The sequence below is a fragment of the Mandrillus leucophaeus genome, unplaced genomic scaffold (genome assembly GCF_000951045.1).
Source record: "Mandrillus leucophaeus isolate KB7577 unplaced genomic scaffold, Mleu.le_1.0 Scaffold429, whole genome shotgun sequence".
Taxonomy (NCBI): domain Eukaryota; kingdom Metazoa; phylum Chordata; class Mammalia; order Primates; family Cercopithecidae; genus Mandrillus; species Mandrillus leucophaeus.
In genome coordinates this window covers 1,883,645-1,904,582 of record NW_012104576.1, presented here as the reverse complement: position 1 = coordinate 1,904,582, position 20,938 = coordinate 1,883,645, and the positions used below count along the sequence as shown (strand labels likewise).

Sequence of the window (20,938 nt, the reverse complement as noted above, 5' to 3'; positions counted from 1 at the left end):
TCCCTTCCTTCCCTCCCTCCTTTCTCTCTTTCTTTCTCTTTTTCCTTCCTTCCTTCCTTCCTTCCTTCCTTCCTTCCTTCCTCCCTCCCTCCCTCCCTCCCTCCCTCCCTCCTCTCTCTCTCTCTCTATTTTCAGAGGTGGAGTCTTGCACTGGGGCCCAGGCTGGAGTGCAGTGGTGTGATCATGGCTCACTGCAGCCTTGAACTCCTGGGGTTCAAGTGATCCCTCCTCCACAGCCTCCCAAGTAACTAAGACTACAGGTACATGCCACCTTGCTTGGCTAATTTTTAAAAAGTTTTTATAGAGATGGGGTCTCACTGTATTGCCCAGGCTGTTCTCAAACTCCTGGGGTCACGCCATCCTCCCATCTTGGCCTCCCAAAGTACTGGGATTACAGGCATGAGCCACTGTGTCCAGCGTCATGTAAGTCATTCTTTTCTATGGTTGCAGACAAACTAGAGAGGTGAGAAGGAGGGAGTGCTTTCTGTTTGTTTCTAGAATAGACAGATAACAGAAACATTTGGAAATATTGTGGAAACCTAAGTGTAAGACAGTAACATGGAGGAGCTAGTAAGAAAGATAAAACCAGTTGTGGAGGCTGGGGTTTCCTGTTGTAGGTGTCCTCATGCATCTACTACTTTGCCTCTTTCTCTTGGGCTGGCATGAACACACTGTGCCACATGCCTTAAGAAACACTTAGAAAACACTGGTATGGAGGGAGAGGGGATAGCCCAGGCAGCAGTGGAATCCTCTCATTGCCCCCTCCAGAAATAGGCAGGCCTAGGCTAGTTCCTCCAAGTAGCATCTTTGTCTAGGACAGGAGGCTTGTTATTTTCCTGGTGGTATGGACTAACATGTTTACACCATTCTGCTAGGAATGCATCCCATGTTAATTTCTCTAACGAAGAAGTTCACTTTCTGCCTCTTCCCTGGCAAGCCTGCTGTGAAGTTAACATGTGCATTTACTGGGGTTGCCAGCTGGAACGGAAGCAGGCACTAAATTATTTGTGTTTAATTTATGTAAAGGTGGTTTGGACCTGAGCCCAGATGTGAATATACAATAGACCAAGTTTACAGAATTGTGACACAAAGTCCCAAGAGTTGTGGGGATGTCAGAAAACACTCAGCAATCAGGACGTATGCCTACAACGTTAATACATTTTATGCGTTCAACTCCAAAACAGATTATGGAGATGACTGTGAGACAGAAAGAAAAGCTTTCAGCCAAGCACTACCTCTGCAGATTTTTTGAGATGAAGCTAAAGCTACTCAAATGTAAAAATTCAAGCTTTTAAAAATAGAGATTTTTAGGGGGAACATGTAAGTCTGACTCAACTACCCAGGAAAAAGGAGGGTTTACTATGTAAATGAGAAAAATAAGTGAGCAATTTACAGTATGATTAAGTTAAGCCTTTGTCCAGAGAGCTGACTTGGTCTTCCTGTGCTAAAGGAACACACTGGAGAAGTCTCATTGGATGTCCATTGGCCAATTGGAGAAGACCCATTGGTTGTCCATTGGCCAATTGGAGAAGACTCACTTGATGTCCATTGGCCAATTCAATTTGTCAGGTACTAACAGCACCTACTATATACAAAGCGCTAAACTAGGCTCTGAGTAGTAGAAAACAATACTAGTCCCTGTTTGTGACTACTGTATGATCTTGGGAGAATAGTGGAATAATATAAATGATTACAACACAATACAGAATAGCACAAGGAACATGAAGTATAAACATGGTTCTCAGAAGTGTCACAGGACACAGACAGAAAGACCACATTTACTTGGTAGCTGGTTATCAAAAATGGCTTCATGAAGGAAGCATCATTTCAGGTAGAACTAGGATGATGAGTAACATTTTGACAGGGAGTCTCAGGTGTGTAAAGGGCATTTACCCCCACCACACCTGTGAAGGAAACATCCTATGCACAGGCATGGGGTTGGGAAAAGGAGGAGTGAGGTTCAAGAACTAGAAAGTGACCAGTTTTGGCTAGAATAGATAAGGTAGCCACTGGGGATAAGACCAGAGAGAAAGCTTTATCTGGCCTTATCTCCTTATCTGGCCTCCTGTGGCTCCCCTACCTATTCTAGCTAAAAGTGGTTACTTTCCTGGGGAAGGACAAGAAGCACCGACCGAGGCAGGGAGGAAATGGGGAATTCTAAATGCTTCTAAGCAGAGGGCACGAAGGAGGAAAGCCTCTTTTGGAGGCTGATGCAATCACTCCAGGGATAGGTTAAACAGTGTTTGAATCTGGCAAATACCTGCAGAAATGTAACAGAAGAGATAGGAGAGACATAGTAGATAAGTGAGAGGCCTTTAAACTGACTAGATGTGGGGGACTAATAGGAATCAGGAGACATTCCAGAGTTTCAGATTTGGATAAGTAAGAAATGAAGGAATCAGTAAAACAGAGACAAGGCAGAAGAGAAGTCATTTGCATAGGAAGATGCAAAGTTTGTTTTTGTTTTTAATTTTAGGAAATGGTCAGTCCTCCAGGTGGTCAACATCCTCCAGAAAGAATTTGTAAGTCTGAGGCCAATGCTCACGTCAGATCCAGGAAGTTAGGTATTATCTGAGCCTAGCGGCTAAGATCAAAAAGGGTATTCAGAGAGCAAAGATTTGGGGCAAAGGCAAAACCTTGGCCAATGCTTACATTTCAGTGTTGGAGGAGAAATAGAGTCAAAAAAGAGAAGAGGTCAGCGAAGTGGGGAGAAAACCAACATGGCACAGCACCATGAGATGCAAGAGAGAAGAAAGTCCCAACCCTGGGGAGTTGCCAATTATGTATAAGGTTGCAGAAAGGTTGGAGAAATTAGAGCCAAGAATTGGCCAATGTTTTGAAGCATTAGAAGAGTCACTGGAGTATTTGATTTGAGCAAACAGTTTCAGTCCACTGGAGGCAATGTTATGCTGAAGTTATACTGTTATGCTGAAGACAGCTAAGTAAGAAAGTAGAGTTCTGGACTGCAGTCACTACTTTCAATACCTTGACAGTAATAGGAAAGAGAGAAAGAGAGAGAGAGAAAAAAAGAGTGAGACAGAAGGTGAGATATATATATATATATATATATATATATATATGAAATAGTTGCTTGCAAGGTAACAAGGTCCAAGAAGAATTTTGCTACTTACAAAGAGTTAGATCCTACAGAATCCATTTGACCCACAGAGACCCATATCAGTCCCACAAGAAAGCAAGCCAATCCCTTCTGATGGATCTCCCAGCCACATCTGTAGCCATGTGAAATGAAGAAGGGCTGAGAATGCTTTTGAAGAATTGCAGATATCATGTGTATCACATAGTGAGGTGGGGATAAGGAGCTACAATAGTGGCCTCTTCTCTGCCATGATCCCAGGATCCTTCCTGCAAGCACGCTCCTTGTTGTTTCCACTAAGAACCAACTCCCCTCCCTACTACTGGAAAATCTGTCATAACTAGAAATGCGGGAAGGAGATAGCAAGGTCAGAAGACAGGGGATACTAGAAATAGAGGGAAAATGATGTGAATGGACCATCAGTTTAAAAACATTTATTTCTCAGCTGCCTTTCCTTGTGGATTTATGCTACAAAATCCATGTCATTTCCTCTTTCTTGGAAAGGAACATAATGCCACTATTTGGTTGAATTTGATTGGCAAGGACTGGCAATCCTGTGTAATAACCACAAAGCTATTGGCTTAAACACTGCTATTTAAGTATGGGCTGGCTTATGGTCTGAATGCACTGAACATATTTACAAGTCCTCAAGCACACATGAAAAAATAATAATTTTTTAAAGTCATTGATGCTATTATCATCAAGTTTGTGACACTGAAATAGCATCTTCCATGAGGTTTTCCAGAAACTCCATCCATCTAGATCTTCAGAAGGCTGCAATTATAAGAAACTTAACTGGTCAACTTATTAGAACACTCAGAAATTCTCATTGACTGAATGCACACTGAGCATAGATACTATCTCTATTGTGCGTATGTGCAGTGCTTCAGTGCTTTTGAAATATTTATAAGTGTCTCCTCCTAAGGATGCAGACGTTATTGTTTACAGCCCGAACTTATTTAAGGAACAAAACCTGCGGATGCACTTCCTGTTTTAGTAATACCTAGGTCTTATTATTTATAAATATGTATGTCTCTTATATTCATAAGACACTTCCATCTACATTAGCTCATCAACACTGTGTTACTGAGATAGGTAGAGGAAGGAAAGCACTTTTGTTTCGGAATTAAAACTGTGTCTAGGTGGCATTACTTAGGCAGACTCTGATGTAGGAAACCTGATCATTGTCACATCTTCCTGGGGTGTACTGGTTAACACTGTCAAATCCACGATGTTGATGGTGCCATAATGAGCCATTCACGTATTGGGACCCAGCCCATATGACCCATCTCCAGTCTCACAGACAAGAATGAATGGCAGAGGTGCGATTGTAACGCACATCCCTAATTCACCAGAACTCTTTTTCACAGGGAGCTGCTAACAGGATCCCCTGACAATCCGAAATCCCCAGCTTGCGTAAATGAACTAACACACACATCAGGTTGCTAGATTAGCTGAAGACGGAAGTGGGGATGTCTGGAAGGACTGAACCTATGTATCCTAATAGTTACTCAGTAGTGTCCCCAGACACAGACAAAGAAATTGGCATTGGGATAGATGGGAAGAAGAATGCAAAGCTGTTTCCTAAGGAAAGAAGAAATGACAATTCCAATCAGTACTAAACACACAAACAAACAAAATCCCTCACTGTTTCCTTAGCTTAGTGCCACTCCTCACTGAAAAATAAAATTATGGGCTACTCTTTGTATTAGGTTGGCGCAAACGTTATCGCGGTTTTGGACATTACTTTCAATGGCGAAAACCGCAATAACTTTTGTGCCCACCTAACAGCAGTGAAGAAGGTGCTAGCACAGCTTTGGTAATATAAGGAACTCTAATAGAGCCAGGGCTGAAATATGTTCCAAACATCTGAGTTAGGCTTGGCAGCCTGTTCCCACAGTGTAACTGATCATGGAAGAGGGTGAGAGGTGAAGCCAGCTGGACTTCCTGGGTCGAATGGTGACTTAGAGAACCTTTCTACAAGAGGTTTGTAAAATGCACCAATCAGTGCTCTGTAAAAATGCACCAGTCAGAGCTCTGTAGCTAGCTAGAGGTTTGTAAAATGGACCAATCAACAGGACATGGGTGGGGACAAATAAGGGTATAAAACCGGCCACTCCAGCCAGCACCAGCAACCCGCTGGAGTCCCCTTCCATGCTGTGGGAGCTTTGTTCTTTCACTCTTCACAATAAATCTTGCTGCTGCTCACTCTTTAGGTCTGTGCCATCTTTAAGAGCTGTAACACTCACTGCAAAGGTCCACGGCTCCATTCTTGAAGTCAGCAAGACCAGGAACCCACAGGAAGGAACAAACTCTGGACACAAGGGGGCATGCCAGACATGTGTAAAAGCCTGCTCTGGGGCCCCACAGTGGCTCAGCCTGTAATCCCAGCACTTTGGGAGGCCGAGGTGGGTGGATCACCTGAGGTCAGGAGTCTGAGACCAGCCTGACCAACATGGTGAAACCCCATCTCTACTAAAATACAAAAAATTAGCTGGGTGTGGTGGCGCGTGCCTGTAGTCTCAGCTACTTGGGAGGCTGAGGCAGAAGAATCACTTGAACCCAGGAGCTGGAGGTTGCAGTGAGCCAACATTGGGCCACTGCACTCCAGTCTGGCGACAGAGCTGTCAAAAAAAAAAAAAAAAAATCCTGCTCCGGAACCCAGTCTCTCTCCAGACAATCCGTAGCCCTTACCCCTGCTGTTGGGAATCAGAGGCCCCAAAATTCAAAATCATGTGCCTCTGATTAAGTTGAAGGGAGTGAGGAGGAGCGGATGTGGCCAGACTCTCTGAATGCGGACAGGCAGCCACCCACTCCAATGTCCAGGGAGTGGCTGTCTTAAGTGCCTTCTGAAAGATTGTTATCCAGACGGATGACCCACTTCAGCAGTTATTGAAATTGCCCCTCTTACTCTCTCTTTGCTGAATTTTTGCTGATCTCTTCTCCGTATGACCTACTGTGGGTCACAGACGCTTCTCAGGGACACATTGTGGTTTTTTACCTCCACTCTTCATATACCTCATTTTGAGTTCAATACAAGTGTCAGCTGTTTCAACTAGTGTCTACATGTGCAAAGTATTCTGTGGGACTGCAAAAGGTAGAAATATAAGTAAGAAAGACATGGTTTTCGTCTTGCTGGAGTCTGCCACCCAAATGGGAGATGAGCACTTGTACAGTTAGAATGAGGACTCTGCAGAGATGGGTGTTGGAAGGCAAAATAGAGTGCTGCGGTCAGACTGTCACATTAACTGGAATTTGTCAATTTGACTGGCTGCCATCTTTCCAAAACAGTGAGTTGATCTAGAAATTTACATTTTATTTATTTATTTTAGAGGTAGAGTCTCTCTGTGATGCCCCGGCTAGAGTGCGATGGCCTGATCTCGGCTCACTGTGATTTCTGCTTCCTGGGTTCAGGCAATTCTCCTGCCTCAGCCTCCTGAGTAGCTGGGATTACAGGCGCATGCCACCATATCCAGCTAATTTTTGTATTTTTAGTAGAGACAGGGTTTCATCATATTGACCGGGCTGGTCTCGAACTCCTGACCTCACGTGATCCGCTTGCCTCGGCCTCCCAAAATGCCGGGATTATAGGTGAGCCACCGCACCTGGCTAGAAATTTACATTTTAATTCATTTTTACCATCTTTTCTGTGATCAAATGTGTAAACAAATAAATGTCCGCTTTTTCACTTTATTTGAGAATAAAAAAGACAGACAACTGTGAACTGAGATTTTTTAAAAAGATAAAACAGTGATCTTAGTTAGCTAGGGGTTACCACATCTAAAACAGCCTAATCTCTCATCAGACCAAGTCAGCCTCAGCTCTTCAGGTTTGTAGAGACTTCTGTCTGTTTTTTAATCTCTGAGTCGAGAGTGTGTTCTTTTTCTCTTTAAATGTAAGAATGTAGTGTGCCTTTAAATATTTTGAAGTGATCTATGTAAGAGTAAGATTTTGACCACGTCTTAATTCTTTCCATGCCACTTCCCAGGTTGCTTGTATCTTGCATAATAGCTGCCCTGCTGGTAGCGTCCAACAGTTAGAGAGTCAGAAAAGGACTTGGAATCGTGACTATATCGACTGGCCTTTGCCATCTTCGGCTATTCCGGAGAAATATAAGAACTGGGAATCGAGAGACAGTTAGCATCCTCTTACAGCCCGGGACTGGAAGCGCTCTCCGTGACATAGCAGTCTATCACAGAAGCAGCAGGCCATCACCTCCAACCTGGCTGGCTGCTTGTACAAAGTATCCGCCCAGATAAAAACAAAATACACTGGAGCATCTGTTTCTTCTCAGAAAACACTCTTCCATTTCTCCGAGGAACCCAGTGCCTGAGCAAACAGTCTCCCTTTAACCCTTACAGAGCCACCGTGGCAAACGCAAGAATCGAAATTGTATGAATGAGGGAGCCGTGGGAGAAGAACACTTCCCTGCTATTTACCTGAGATTAAGTAAATGACCAGCGCTTGGAAGGGAATGAGGCCTTCTTACCTCTGGGCCTAAGAACAAGCATTGGACACAGTGGTATCTAATATGCCCTTTTACTGGTTGAACAGATCAAGCCCACGTGCGGCCTGGTTGTCAGGCTTTAAGTAAACATTGTATTTATATGTGCTTTGTGCTTTGAAACTCCATCAACAAAAACCACTAGAATGTAGACATTTATTTCCCAGGATTTCCATTGCTAAGTTAAAGCAAGTTTTTATTTATTTGTTCTTTGAAACATTTAAGGATAGAATCTTGCTTTGTTGCCCAAACTGTAGTGCAATGGCGAGATCATAGCTCACTGTCACCTCAAACTCCAAACTCCTTGCCTAAGTGATCTTCCTGCCTTGGCCCCCAAAAGCACTGGGATTACAGGTGCCCACCACCACAATTTGCTAATTTTTTATTTTTTGTAGAGAGAGGGCGTTGCTATGTTGCTCAGGCTAGCCTTGAACTTCTGGCCTCAAGCAATCCTCCCACCTCCGTCTCCCAAAGTACTGGGATTACAGACCTGAGCCACTACTCCCACCAAGCTTCGGTTGAGTGGAAAACCACCAGTTGGTTGAAAGTTTCTGTGCACAGTTTTCACAAGTGCTTATTTAATCTGAACTTAAAGTTTAAAAATTAAGTCCTTCCTCAGAATTAGTCGGTTGATACTTAAACTTTCTTGAGAACTTGTTAATAAAAGAGTTGCTTGAAGAAAAAATAAGCTGGTAACGTTTCATGAGAATTTCCTCATTCACAAGACACATCCAAGTGTGACTTTGATCACAAAGACAGAAAGATTTGTGAGGCAGCAATTGTTTATTTGGGTTCTGTTGGTATAACTTTTCCAAACTTCAGGGCTCTCAGCTGTCAAATGAGGATGAGAGAAAAGTGAGTTCTCATCCCCATAGTGGGCACATATTGAAGACTCAACAGCAAGAGCCTGGCATAGGTTGGACATGGTGGCTCACGCCTGTAATCTCATTACTTTGGGAGGCTGAGGCAGAGAATAGCTTAGCCCAGGAGTTCGAGACCAGCCTGGGCAACATAGTGAGAAGTCCCCCCCACCCCCATCTTTCTATGTTTTAAATAAATAAATAGTTTTTTCAAAAAAAACCACAAAACCAGTCATAATGATTCCTTCCCAAACACTCTATGATTATTTAAATTAAAGAAGAAAGCAGCATCTTTATCAAAGAAGATCTAGCTATAAAGACTTGGGCTTGATGAGGAGGATCATGTTACAAGGTAAAAGTTCTCCATGAACTTGAACTCTACAAAGGAATTGAGTGGACGGAAGCCAAAATACTCTGTTTTTTTTTTTTCTTCCTCTGCTCCTCTGCAGAACTTAGTACAGCTCTGAATGAACGTGTTTCACTTCCTAAGCTATCTGTGAAGATTCTGAATTGTTTCAACCATAAGACAGTACTAACTGCTCTAGATACCAGATACAGGCCAATCAACCAGAGAAGAGCAGGAGAACCCTCCTCTCAAGGTGCAATGAACTGCCAGGCCACTGACTCTTATAATCAGGATGGATAACGAACACCCAGGCAAAAAGCATTTGGAACCTGATCCAAACACGAATTTTTGTTTCTTGTTTTTCTTTAGGCTTAATGATCAGCCTGGATGAATACTACCACTGCAATTAGTTACATTTATTTTTTAGCTTCCTTTACACACACATATGTGTTTGTGTGTGTGCTTCTGTGGATCCATGTCAGCAGGCATGCAAGTATCAAGTTTTATGCTGGAAAGAAAGGAGCTGAGAATGTGCATGCCGGCTGAAGGCATATGTCTCACTTGGATCAGTTAAGTGCCTGCTCCCTAAAGTGAAATCTCGTTGGAAATGCCATGCACATGTTGATTCAGTTTGATAAGATTTCAATCAGCCTTCTCCTTTAACTCGCAAAAGTTGCTTCCTTTAAATTACAGAAATGCCTAACACAAAACAACCTCGTAATACTCAAAATTCATTATGATCAAATGTGATTGCTTATACTAAAGAATAATAAAGTAAATTAATTTTATTAAACACTGGAGGCTCTGTTCAAATTAAATTCAGTGCTAATGGGGAAAAAAATCAAAAGGAAGAAAGTAGATAATTATCTGCCTGAGTAATAACCAAGGATGCTGCAAGTAGTAGTAACAACTTTGGCCTGCAGTTGTTCTGAGGAGGGTTCATTCTTCCACCAATAGTTTTTGAATTGACTTGAGCTTGGTGGCGGTGCCTCTCATATTGACAAGTCACTAGAGATCAAAACCAGAAATAAAAAGATGAAGAAAAATAAGGCAAAGGAGAATATTTCTGAATTTGCTTGCACATAAAACCTGCATAAAAAGCAGGCTCCAGATTGAAAACTTTGAAATAAAGACGAGATATTTCCTTCAGTAGCCACTGAAAATAATTAGAAAATGCATCAGTAGGATTCTGCTTTTTGATTAGAAATAGTGCCTATTTTTTTCTATATCCACTCCAAAGACTTTCACTGTCCATATTCAAGGATAGTACCCACAGGCTTCTTATTTTGAGACAGAATTTTGTTCCTGTTGCCCAGGCTGGAGTGCAATGGCACAGATCTCGGCTCACTGCAACCTCTGCTTCCCAAGTTCAAGTGATTGTCTTGCCTTAGCCTCCCGAGTAGCTGGGACTACGGGCATGCACCACCATGCCCAGCTAATTTTGTATTTTTAGTAGAGACGGGGTTTCACCACGTTGGTCAGGCTGTTTTCAATTGAACTCCTGACCTCAAGTAATGCACCTACCCCTGCCTCCCAAAATTTGGGAGTGAGCCACCATGCCTGGCCGGTACATAAAAACTTCTAAGACTCTAGTTTAGTTTTAGCTGATTTTGAAATGTATAAAAATGAAGTTGCATAAGTTAGGACATCAATTGCCCTTGAGGGCAAAAGTTGGTGACTAAAAGTGACATCAGAGGGCTTTTAGGAAGCTGGAAATGTTGGCCTCTAGATTGATTTTGTGGATGTATCCACCTTACAAAATTTTATCAGCTCTTATACTTGTGTTGTGTATTTTTCTGAATATATATTATACTTTACTAAAGGTATATATTCTTCTCTATTTCATATGGAAAATAGAGATGTATTTTGGCTTAAAAAATTCAGTTTCCCATAAAACAAGGATTTTGTTTTAGTGTAAGTGATGCTCTGAAATACAGGACTAGAGTGAGGCACTTCCCTTGGATACAAAAAGCCAAAAACTCAGTGATTGAGATAAATAGTATTTTAATGTAACATTTTTTAAAAATCCAAATTAATCCTAAAAAATCCATGCTAATAATAATAAGGAAAGATTAAAACAGAAAATATTACTCAGGAAAACAGAAAATGGAATTTATATTCCAAAAAGTGCCAATAAGTGCAAATGTGCAGGAATAAATGTAAATGTGCAGGAATAATCAGATTTGAGAAACCAAGGGGCAGATTATTTTTCATTCCATAAGTTTATATCCTCTGAAAATAAAAGACATTAGCACTGTTTCAAAGTTTGTAATAATGTAGGTAATTTAACAAGTAGCATTAAAGAAACAATGTGTGAGTTATTCCAACAAAATTCTGAAAAGAATATCATCTCTATTTGCTTATAATTTCACATGGTTAAACTTCTTATGAAGTTACAAGAATGCAATCATCCTTTGAATGCATTGAGTTAGGAAAAATATGCCTATTATTGGTTACACATAGGAGAGATTACGAATCTAAATCATAGATGAAAAAAGCAACTATGCCATGATATGAAACAGCACTTCAAATCAGACACTGACGTCGGTAAGTAAGATTTTCTTCTTGTCAGTAGGAAAAGCACTACTGGGTTTGATTCCCCCAACGCTACCACCTTTTTAGACTTTTGTTAGAGCTTTGCATTCATTTCCTTAATGTTTTTAACCCAATGTCTGTGAAATGTTTATTGCTCCCTGGATGGTGACATCTGATCTGAATGTAACCACACACCTCTTTGCTCAGCAGTATTTGTCACAAACCATTATAAATTATCATGCTGATTGTGTGCATTGCTGGGAAACTGGAGAAGTTTCATAAATTCTAACTACCGTATCAATGACATTCTTGTTTATTATACAGATATAAACTTTTATGAGATTCAAGATGTCTGCCTTACCACTGAAGAAAACTTTAGTGGAGTAAGATCTAACTAGTTCAATGTAAATACTGAAAGCCATTTTCAATGTGCAATGAACATGTCTTTCCGACAACTCTCCACTGGCCACTTCTTTGTTGCTTTTCTACTTTTAATTATGTTTTGACACTTCACAAGTGTGCAGGATTTTGCTAGCAAAAAAGAAATCAACATTCCTTCCTCTCCCCTAACACCTGCTTCGGTGAGCATTCTCTAGAATCCTCTCAACTGAATAATAAAATCATGCATATATCTAGCTAGAAATCCCAGGCCTGTGTTAGCCCTGCAGACAGACGCTCCACTGCTCTGTTGACTGACTGATTTACACCAATTCTTGTTCAGTGAAAGAATTAAGGGGTTATAGTATTATGGTTCTGATGCTTATTTGAAATGAAACCTCATTCAGTGGTGGCATAGACACAGAATGTTACATTTTAAAACTAACTGGGGCACAACTTACACATTTAATTTTCCTAATGAAATATCCACCTTTGATAGCCACTGCAAAAACTTAACAACCATTTTGCAAAGTATGGTCCAGAATTTCTTATGAACTGGGTCAGTCTTGGTGCTATTCACATGAGAAGTTGTGACTGTATACTGTATTGTTAAGATTATGAAATGATGGTTTTTTACCTAATTATACATAAAACAATAAAAATCTGAATACAAATATTTTTTTTCTGCCAGAACTATGTGGCTGGTCTAATGACTTAACCATCCCTATACTCTGCAAAAGAAAACTGTTTACTTGGGTTTCAAAGGTGTTTCACAATAAGCAAATGTGCTAAGACATCGATTTCTTAAGCTTTCTCAGGGTGAAAGTTGACTGTACAAGTACTGACCATTTCAACAGAAAATGCAGGGTGTATCATGTGCAAATCATCTCATTACTGGATCAACAGATTTAGTTTGACGTACGTTTAGTTTCATATTTCCAAATGTTCTAACAATCACCAACTTGTTAAAGATATCATAATAATGATAACTTATTTTGAGGGTCACTTTTACCTTTTAAAAGGGCTTTCCTATCTACTACTTGATCCTACTAGTAACCCTATGACATCAGTATAGCAAATATTTTTTACTGCCAACAGACATATAATGTAGCTGAAACAAGGAAAAGTATTAAATATCTTAAATAAGATGAATAGTTTGTTCTTAAAAGGAGTGATAACTAAAAGCTCACCAGCTTTCTGAATGTGGTTTTAACTGTGCCTAGTTTTGTGCCACTTCAAATCCACTTTTGTAAATAACCTGATATAAAGTACAAAAAAAAAAAAAACAAAAAAACCCTAATAACAAAACTATGTGTTTAGGAATCTAATCTAAACTTTGAAGTCTATGAATTTGTTCTTCAAAGAATTTCTGGTGTTCCTGTGTTTTTTTTTTTTTTTTTTTTCTTGGAGTATTCCTATCCCCTGTAAAATTTAGAACTGTGGATTCGTCTCAAAGCCTTCACAAAAGGAGGTAAGAATTTTGCCACATTTGTAGAATCTCAAATGCACCCTTCAACACTGAGCACGAGTCATTCATATGAATCAGCTTAGAAAGATAGTGAAAGGAATGCCTTATGCTGGTCTTCCTGTATCTTTCTGGAGTTTCTCATTGATAAAAAGATCACATTGCAACACTTCAAAACACAGCGCGAAGATATTTTCCATGGATCTAATCTCCAGTGACTTCATCAGGCTAAACATATCAGCCTTTCAACTTTGGTCAGGAGATGGCACCTTCACAGAGAGCAAAGCCTCAGTTGGGACAATTAAGAAATCACCTTACTCTATAGCATTAAAAAAGCAAAGTCACCATCATAAGATTGTTATGTAACATCTTCTCAGTCATATCAGTTTCTCAAATACTTTGCTGATATCACTAAAATTGCCATTTTCTGTGAATTACAATAATCCTTTATTGTACTTTTTAAAAAGAAAACTAACCAAAAAGGTGCTCCTTTAATCCCTTCATACCCCACCTGACACCATGATATGACAAAACATTATTTAAGGTTAACTGTGAGCTAGACACCACTGTCAGCTAGACACTATCGTAATAGTGTGAGATGCTGTTGTAATAATTAGTATACGCTGATTATTTGGAAACTGATCATCAGTCTATGGATTTATGCTAATTCTCTAGGCACCAAAATGTTGAATGAACCAGAGGACCTCATTTCCCTGACCATGAAAAGCTAGTTTACCACACCAACTCAACAGGTTGTTGAGTGCTTTCTACAGGTAGGAAGATTTTTATATTACTCTGTCCTTTCCCAGAAGAAATGTGTGTGCAAATAGAATTGTAAGCCCTTTACATATATTAAGTGATTCAACTGGCTTCCCTTCTTAAATTTCTACTACTGTTGTGTGCTGGATCTGGCGCCCACCAGCTCATAAGAACGAACTGTGCACATTTCTTTGCTAGTCTGGGCAGTGACATCACATGGGTAGTTTGAAATTGGCTATGATGAGAGTATTCACACCACAGAAATTGGCATGTGCTACATACAGATCAGGACTTGACTTGTCTTCTCCGAAGAGCCAGCTGTTAAACATTTACCACCACACCACTGCCAATAACTAGTGATTATTCTGAATTCTTTAAGTATTATGTTACATGTATTGATGGTCATGATTTCCAGATTAGAAATTAGTAAACGTCAGTTTATTGAATTCTAACAGCACTTTATTTTTTGGAATAATGTTATTACTTGAGTAAGTTTTACCAGAAGTTTCTCCTATAGCAGTTTAAACATGGTCAAAAAGCAAATACTACTACTATTACTACTACTACTACTACTAATAATAATGAAGTATATGAAATATAATAGAAAATAAGTATCCAGATTGTGTAGGTGATAGACACTGTAAAAACCACCATAAAGAATATTAGCAAAATAAATAAATAAATACAATGAACTCTTTGTTTCCAAGCAGTCACTGTAACACTATTAATGGCAACTTCCATACACAATTAAAAAGTCAATATAATGCCCTGAAGCACTTCTGAATCACAAAGCAAAGATTAAATTGGAATTGGTGTAATTTTATTGCACTGTAGTATACATTGATTATTTGGAAACTGATCATCAGCCTATGGATTTATACTAATTCTCTAGGCACCAAAATGCTGAATGAACCAGATGCCCTCATCTGTCTGACCATGAAAAGCTAGTTTACTACACCAACTCAACAGGTTGTTGAGCGCTTTCTACAGGTAGGAAGATTTTGATATTACTCTGTTCTTTCCCAAAAGAAACATGTGTTCAAATAGACTGTCTTTAACAATGAATATACTTGCAAAATAATATTTAGGTCCAGTGGTAGCAGTAGTCTATAGATATCATACACAGTTAAACCAAACTGACCCACTTTAAAACTTGCAAAAACCTCTCAGTCCCTGAGAAACACTTTAGAATTGAGATTTAAATTGATTAGTTTTCTTTGATAAAACTATTTATATATGTACAAACTTAATAAAGATGGATATTCAGGTTCAAGTCTCTGGAGACTACACCACTTTCAGTGTGTCAGAATGGGATAACGTGTAAAAGACAAAGACAGGGGGTCTGTTGGGTGTCAAGAGAGACCAGCAAATATGTATCCGAGTGGACTGCTACGTGCAAGGTAAAAACATAATTTCAATACTGTGGAAAGCAATATCCACATACCAGTTCTTTCACATAAAGTCAGGAAATATAATTTCGACTGTCTCGTAGTGAGAATGTCTTCATAATAACAAAATCTGGCATAAGTTAATGTTTAGAAACTTAACAATAGAAGGAGATAGCAAGACTAAGCAGTCTTGAAACACTGACGTGTATTTGAGTTCCCATTGTATTCGTCGTGTCTTACCAATTATTTTCTAGCATTTTCCATAAAAGTATTTTAATCAGTAATCCACCATTTACAAAACCCCTCATCTGGCTTATCATGTAGGACTTATTATTATTCAATGACAATTTGCTTTTTCCATGTCAAACTTAATAAGAATAATTGTCATTATTCAATGACAATTTGCTTTTCCCATGTCAAACTTAGTAAGATGCAGTTCTTAATCATAAGATGTGCCTCAGTTCAATATATCTCAAATAGTGAGATCTCCAATCCCACTATCTGTGGATGTGATGTATATTAGCGATCCACTGCATTTCATAAAAATGCAAGTGAGATTTTTGAGTTTCTAGTTCTTCCCCTCTCCAGGAAAAAAAAAAAAAAAAAAGAAAGAAAGCAAAAAGAAACATACATAGTGTATACATTTCTTCACAAAAGAGTTCCCAAACCAAAAGTGCTAACAGGAAGGAGTATGAGAGATTACACATGTAACTATAATCTTCCTGGTTTGGGGAACTCAGAAATCACTTAACGTAATTCAATTTCTATGCCATTGACATATAATCTGGCTGAGATTGGAATCCCTCCTGCATCCATTTATAATCTACATTGTACACGCTGACTTCCCCCCGTAGACAGGCGTGACCACTAGATGGTGCTGTGGTGCCCTGTTCAAACACATTCCCACTTACTTGCAATCTCTGTCCTCCAAATCGAAGTGAGGGTTGAAGTTGATCATAATTCTCTGGTATGGGTCCGGAGCCTGAATCAGCCATTCACATTTTTCACTTGGGTGATAAGAATGAGGATAACCAGGAGATGTAAGGTACCCGGGGCTTTCAATTTTTATAGTATCGCCACATTTATCTGCAATAAAAGTAAGATTTTAGTAGATCTTTCCTGACAACCTCTTAGATAATCTAGCTTTATATATAAATTACCGGTTATTAAACATTCCCTAACTTTTTAAGGGGAACTTTAAAAGGTCCCCGTAAGTCCTTCGTGTGGCCCTGAGTGCAACACTCCACAAAAAAACACTCTTTGATCTCAGGAAGGTTGACTCAGGCAGAAAGCCAACTGAGATCTGAGAGGACTCTTCGCCCAGCCCCGAAGTTTCTTCCTAAGGAAAAGGTCTTCTAGCATTAAAAACATTAAATCCCCTCAATTGATGTTAACATGGTCCCCTGGGAGCTTCTGCTAGACTTAATTATCCCCCAAGAAGTGTAATCACATTAAGTAGCAAGTTCTAAGTGGAAAGTGACTGAAAGATGCTGTTCGACCCCTTGTGTTGTTTTTTGATGATAAGCCTGGTCTATGTCATTGATCAGTGGGGATTGTCTTTGATTGGCTTAAAGCCAAACCTTTTGTTGTTGTTGTTTTATCTGCCCATAAATCTAAGTGATTTTGAGTTCTCTCTGCTCTTGAGATCCAAATCAACAGAGAACAAAGTATATTTGGTGAAGCAGAAATAATTCTGCTTTACTTCTCCAAGTAAAGTTGTTCATTCTTAAAAATCAGATCAAAGCAAAGGGGCAGAAAAAAAAAGGTAAATAGCCACATGGCATTAATTCTAATTACCTAAATGTTGGGTGAAAAATTACCCACCACACAGGTGTGGGTATCATGTATGGTAACCCACATTCTCACATTCTGGGAAAGGTGAGCTAACTCGTTTTGAGCCTTCACTTCAAAAATGCTCAAGTGAAGCCAAATAAACCAAATAAACTAGTCTCTGGACTGCCTTATTGTTCAGCATAGATTCTCATTGTCACATTTTATGATGGATTTCATACTGGAGCACCTCAGCCTGAAATGCTGCCACATTTATTGATGCTTAATTTTGAGCAATAAAAATTCGGTGCATAAACTATACATGAGAAACAGGTATGAAAGCAGTGAAATATATAAGCCTATCAATCACAAATTTTCAGTAATGGTATATATAGATTTTAACACTGCATCTAATAGATTCTCTGTGGAAAGAGAATGGCATTCTTTGCTCTCAGCATGAATTTATAAACCTACAGAATTTTATTACAGGAAAACCAGGTCAAATGGAAATGAAAGATGAAGTGCACGTAAAAAATGCGTAAAGCTACATGCATCACAGAAATCATTTCCCATAAATTAAAAAAGAAGACAATATAAGTTATATTGTTTTTCTCAATCACTAGGTGCTTGACTTTGTTCCTTAGACTGGGGGTAGTCTTATTCTGGTTTCCTTTGCATTGGCTTGTAAAAGTGTAAGGTTTGCCAGGAAGAAATGATGTTGTAACTGGAGTTCAAAATCCCAGCTAATGATCATGTTGGACTCTGTTCTGTGATTCTACTGAGACTCTTGCATTATTCTGAATGTGCAGAAAACTTGGAAAGTGACCTCGTCTCATTAAGTCTCCTCCAGCTCTGGACAAACATCATGGTAGTGTCTGGCATCTGTTACAGGAGTGAAATAAAACAGCCCTGGTTCTAGTCACTCAGCAGAATCACTTCAGAAGACATTTAGGTGGACTTGGTACCACACCAGAGCTCTTTAATCTGTGACTTCTGAGAAAGTGACAGTGTAATAAGATAATGTCGACTGCTAGACTCTCTGGCTCTGTTAAATCTCTCTAGCAGTTGATTAAGAAAGAGCAATTTCTAATGACTCTGGACCATTAGTCCTAAATAAGGTTAATGAATTAATTTAGCAGACACTGGTTACTTAGAGGAGGTGGACATGGCTTTAAGAGGTTCTGCTGAGTTACAGTGGCATTTTCTGGCTCTGGTCACTTCAAGCGTAGCAACATGGCTTTTGCTGGTCAAGCTCACCAACTAAAGCCAGATTTTCAGCATTCCCCACATTTCTGCTAAGAAAATTAAGAAGTGTGTGTGTGTGTGTGTGTGTACTGCATATATATTTGTGTAGTTCACAACCTAAAGTCTGATAGCTCTTTGCATTGAGCTTGTGAACACCCCTGCTATGGATTTATTCTCAAAGAGTTGTGGAGGACAGGGTTACTATAATTTCTAGTCCAACCATTTGAGCTCTTTCAGTTGGACGAGAATGCTATTTCATTCCCTGCCAGAGTATAAAAAGATGCTACCAGCTCAGGTTCATTAATAAATTGAACTCTACATTCATAATTTTTTGTGTCTTGCTTTCCTGCCAGATTATAGAAAAATGCCATCAACTTGGGTTCACTAATAAGTTGAACTCCATGTTCATAATTTTTTTTGCATGTGTTTTGCTTTAAGCATCTCTTTAGAATACTGCTTGGTAGCTGCTGAGGGAAATCCATTGCTGAAATCACAAAACCTTGAAAAAGCATATTAGAGAGATTAACTTCCATCATAAAGATGTGATTTACATTCCTGTTGGTATGAGGCCCTCCACTCGCGGTCTCTTATTAAAACAATATACCACAGTAAGTAGTGGATGTTCTTTTCTTCTAATTACTGTGATTGAAATCTAAGCCAGACAAAAGTAAATATTTGATCATTAGTTAATAACAATTGCTGACGACTTACTGTAAAGATAATTGCATACCCTTGCCTGCACTTACTTTACAGTGTGAAGTCAAACATGCCTACAACCAGATCCCATTTTAAAACACATTATTTAGGTTACATGGTACTGTTTAGACCCCAGTATAGTTTTTCATTTACTTGACAGTGAGTGGTTTTAAAAGCTGAGTGGAAGCTGCAACTAGCTTAGGGATTTTCAGATATCCTGGTGCCTTACACTGTATATATCAGATTCCTGTACTGATACTATGTAACTTTCAGTCACACTTCAGACAGATTAGGGAAGATGTACAAAGGCGGGGGAGGGAGTTTCATCAACCCACAAACCGGTATCTCTGGCCATCACCCACCAGAGGAAACGGCTTAGGGGCGCAGCAAAGGAACCAGGAAGTAAGATCTCCTGGTAAAGTGTTCATTAACTTTCAACAGCCATCAGATTTTTGAAAGGGAGTCTCTTCTAATTGCCTTTGGGAGGAAACATTATTAAGATAATTGGCGTGCTGATCCGGGAAGGTAGGCAGCTCTGTCTTGTAGCAGAGGTAAGGAAAAGCCCCGCAGCCCAACGATCAACGTCAGGAGGGAGCCCAAAGACCTGAAATCCTCCTGCCCTAAACCGCCTGATCTCATTTCTTCATCTCTCCTCCCAGATAAAAGTTTCCTTTGCCCGGGAGTCGGTTGTTCCCAGCTGATCCCAGGAAGCCCCGCCTGAGCCCCGGTCCAGGGCGGGCAGCTGGGAGCCTGGGCGCCGCTGTCACCCGCGCCTCCGCCTGTCACTTACCGTTGCGAAAAGCGCCGGCCGGGGCGAGGGCGAGGGCGAGCGCGGTGCAGAGGAGCGGCAACCCCTTCTCCATTCTCCCTTTGCCGGGTCCGCAGGCAGACGCGGGAGAACGAGGACTTTGGGGGAAATGCAGCAAAGAGAGGAATCCAAGCGATCCGAAGAGCCCCAACTCCGCCTAGAGCTGTACAATCCTCAGCCCGTCTTGGAGAAAGGAAAGCAGCAAGGCAATGCCTGGATCCGAGAGGAACGCTTCTCTTTTTGTGTCTCAAGTCGCCTGCATCCTGTCATTTAGCTCCGGCTTCCTCTCCCTTTTCCCACACTTGTTCCTCTTCCAGGAGCCACTGCCCGGGCCATGTCTCAAAAAAAAAAAAAAAAAAAAAAAAAAAAAGGGAGGGGGGGTTGTGGGTGGGAGGGGGAGGAGGGAGGTAGGGCAACACACACCAAAGCCAATTTCCAGGAAGAAAAAAAAAAAAAATCCGCCTTGTTTCTGGACCCGTTGGAGCCGCGGAGCTGGCGCCCAGGGGAGGTCCGGGTGTCTGCGGGAAGGAGAGGAACGAGCAATGAAAAGATGAGCGGGAGACAGAGGAGTTTCACCAACTGCACCCCCTCCTCCCCTCTTGCGGCTTCCCCCCACTCCGGAGCCCTTCCCTCGCTTCATCCCGCCCCTCTCCCCTCTCGGGCTCGCCTGTAATTGCCTGACAGGAGACTGGGAGGAACAACTTTCCCTCCGAGTGCTCTCCCCGTCCGTCTGTCTGTCTTTCCCGGAGATCCTGCAGGGATCTCCGCTGGAAGGAAGGCGCTGGGAGTCTGCGCCCCGGGCGCGTGGGTGCGGGCGTCGGAGGAAGGGGCGCGGAGGTCGGTGCCAGCCGCGGGGTCTGGCCAGCCCACCTCGCGTGCTCGCTCTGCACCCCTAGAGGGAGAGCTGGGCAGCTCCTGGAGGCGTAGATCCCGCTGCCGCGCAGTGCGGAGCGCCCGGGAGGTGGCGGCTGCTTCTCGCAACTTCAAATCCTGGGGCCCGCGCCCGCGGCGGCGAGGAGCGCAGGGTCACCCCCTGCCACTCCTCATCGCGCCAGCCTGAGACCTGTGGCGGGGAGCAGTGGGGCACCCC

The 20,938-nt window shown here is 41.0% G+C and overlaps 1 protein-coding gene across 7 annotated transcripts in view; it reads right to left on the bottom strand.

Annotated features, from left to right (window-relative positions):
• The window catches only part of NRP1 (neuropilin 1), a 168,852-nt gene extending 148,270 nt beyond the window's left edge, over positions 1-20,582 (bottom strand). For 5 of the 7 annotated variants that reach the window (XM_011993304.1, XM_011993301.1, XM_011993303.1 and 2 more), the window contains exons 1-2: positions 19,831-20,431; positions 16,241-16,415 (exon numbers count right to left, since the gene is read on the bottom strand). In XM_011993304.1, coding sequence (XP_011848694.1) covers positions 16,241-16,415; positions 19,831-19,903 — 248 coding nt within the window. In that variant the 5' untranslated portion in view covers positions 19,904-20,431. Of the gene's footprint in view, positions 1-16,240; positions 16,416-19,830; positions 20,432-20,530 lie in introns of those variants that run through there. The other 2 variants (XM_011993302.1, XM_011993305.1) reach the window with 2 other exon arrangements.
• Between the last annotated feature and the right edge of the window lie 356 nt (positions 20,583-20,938).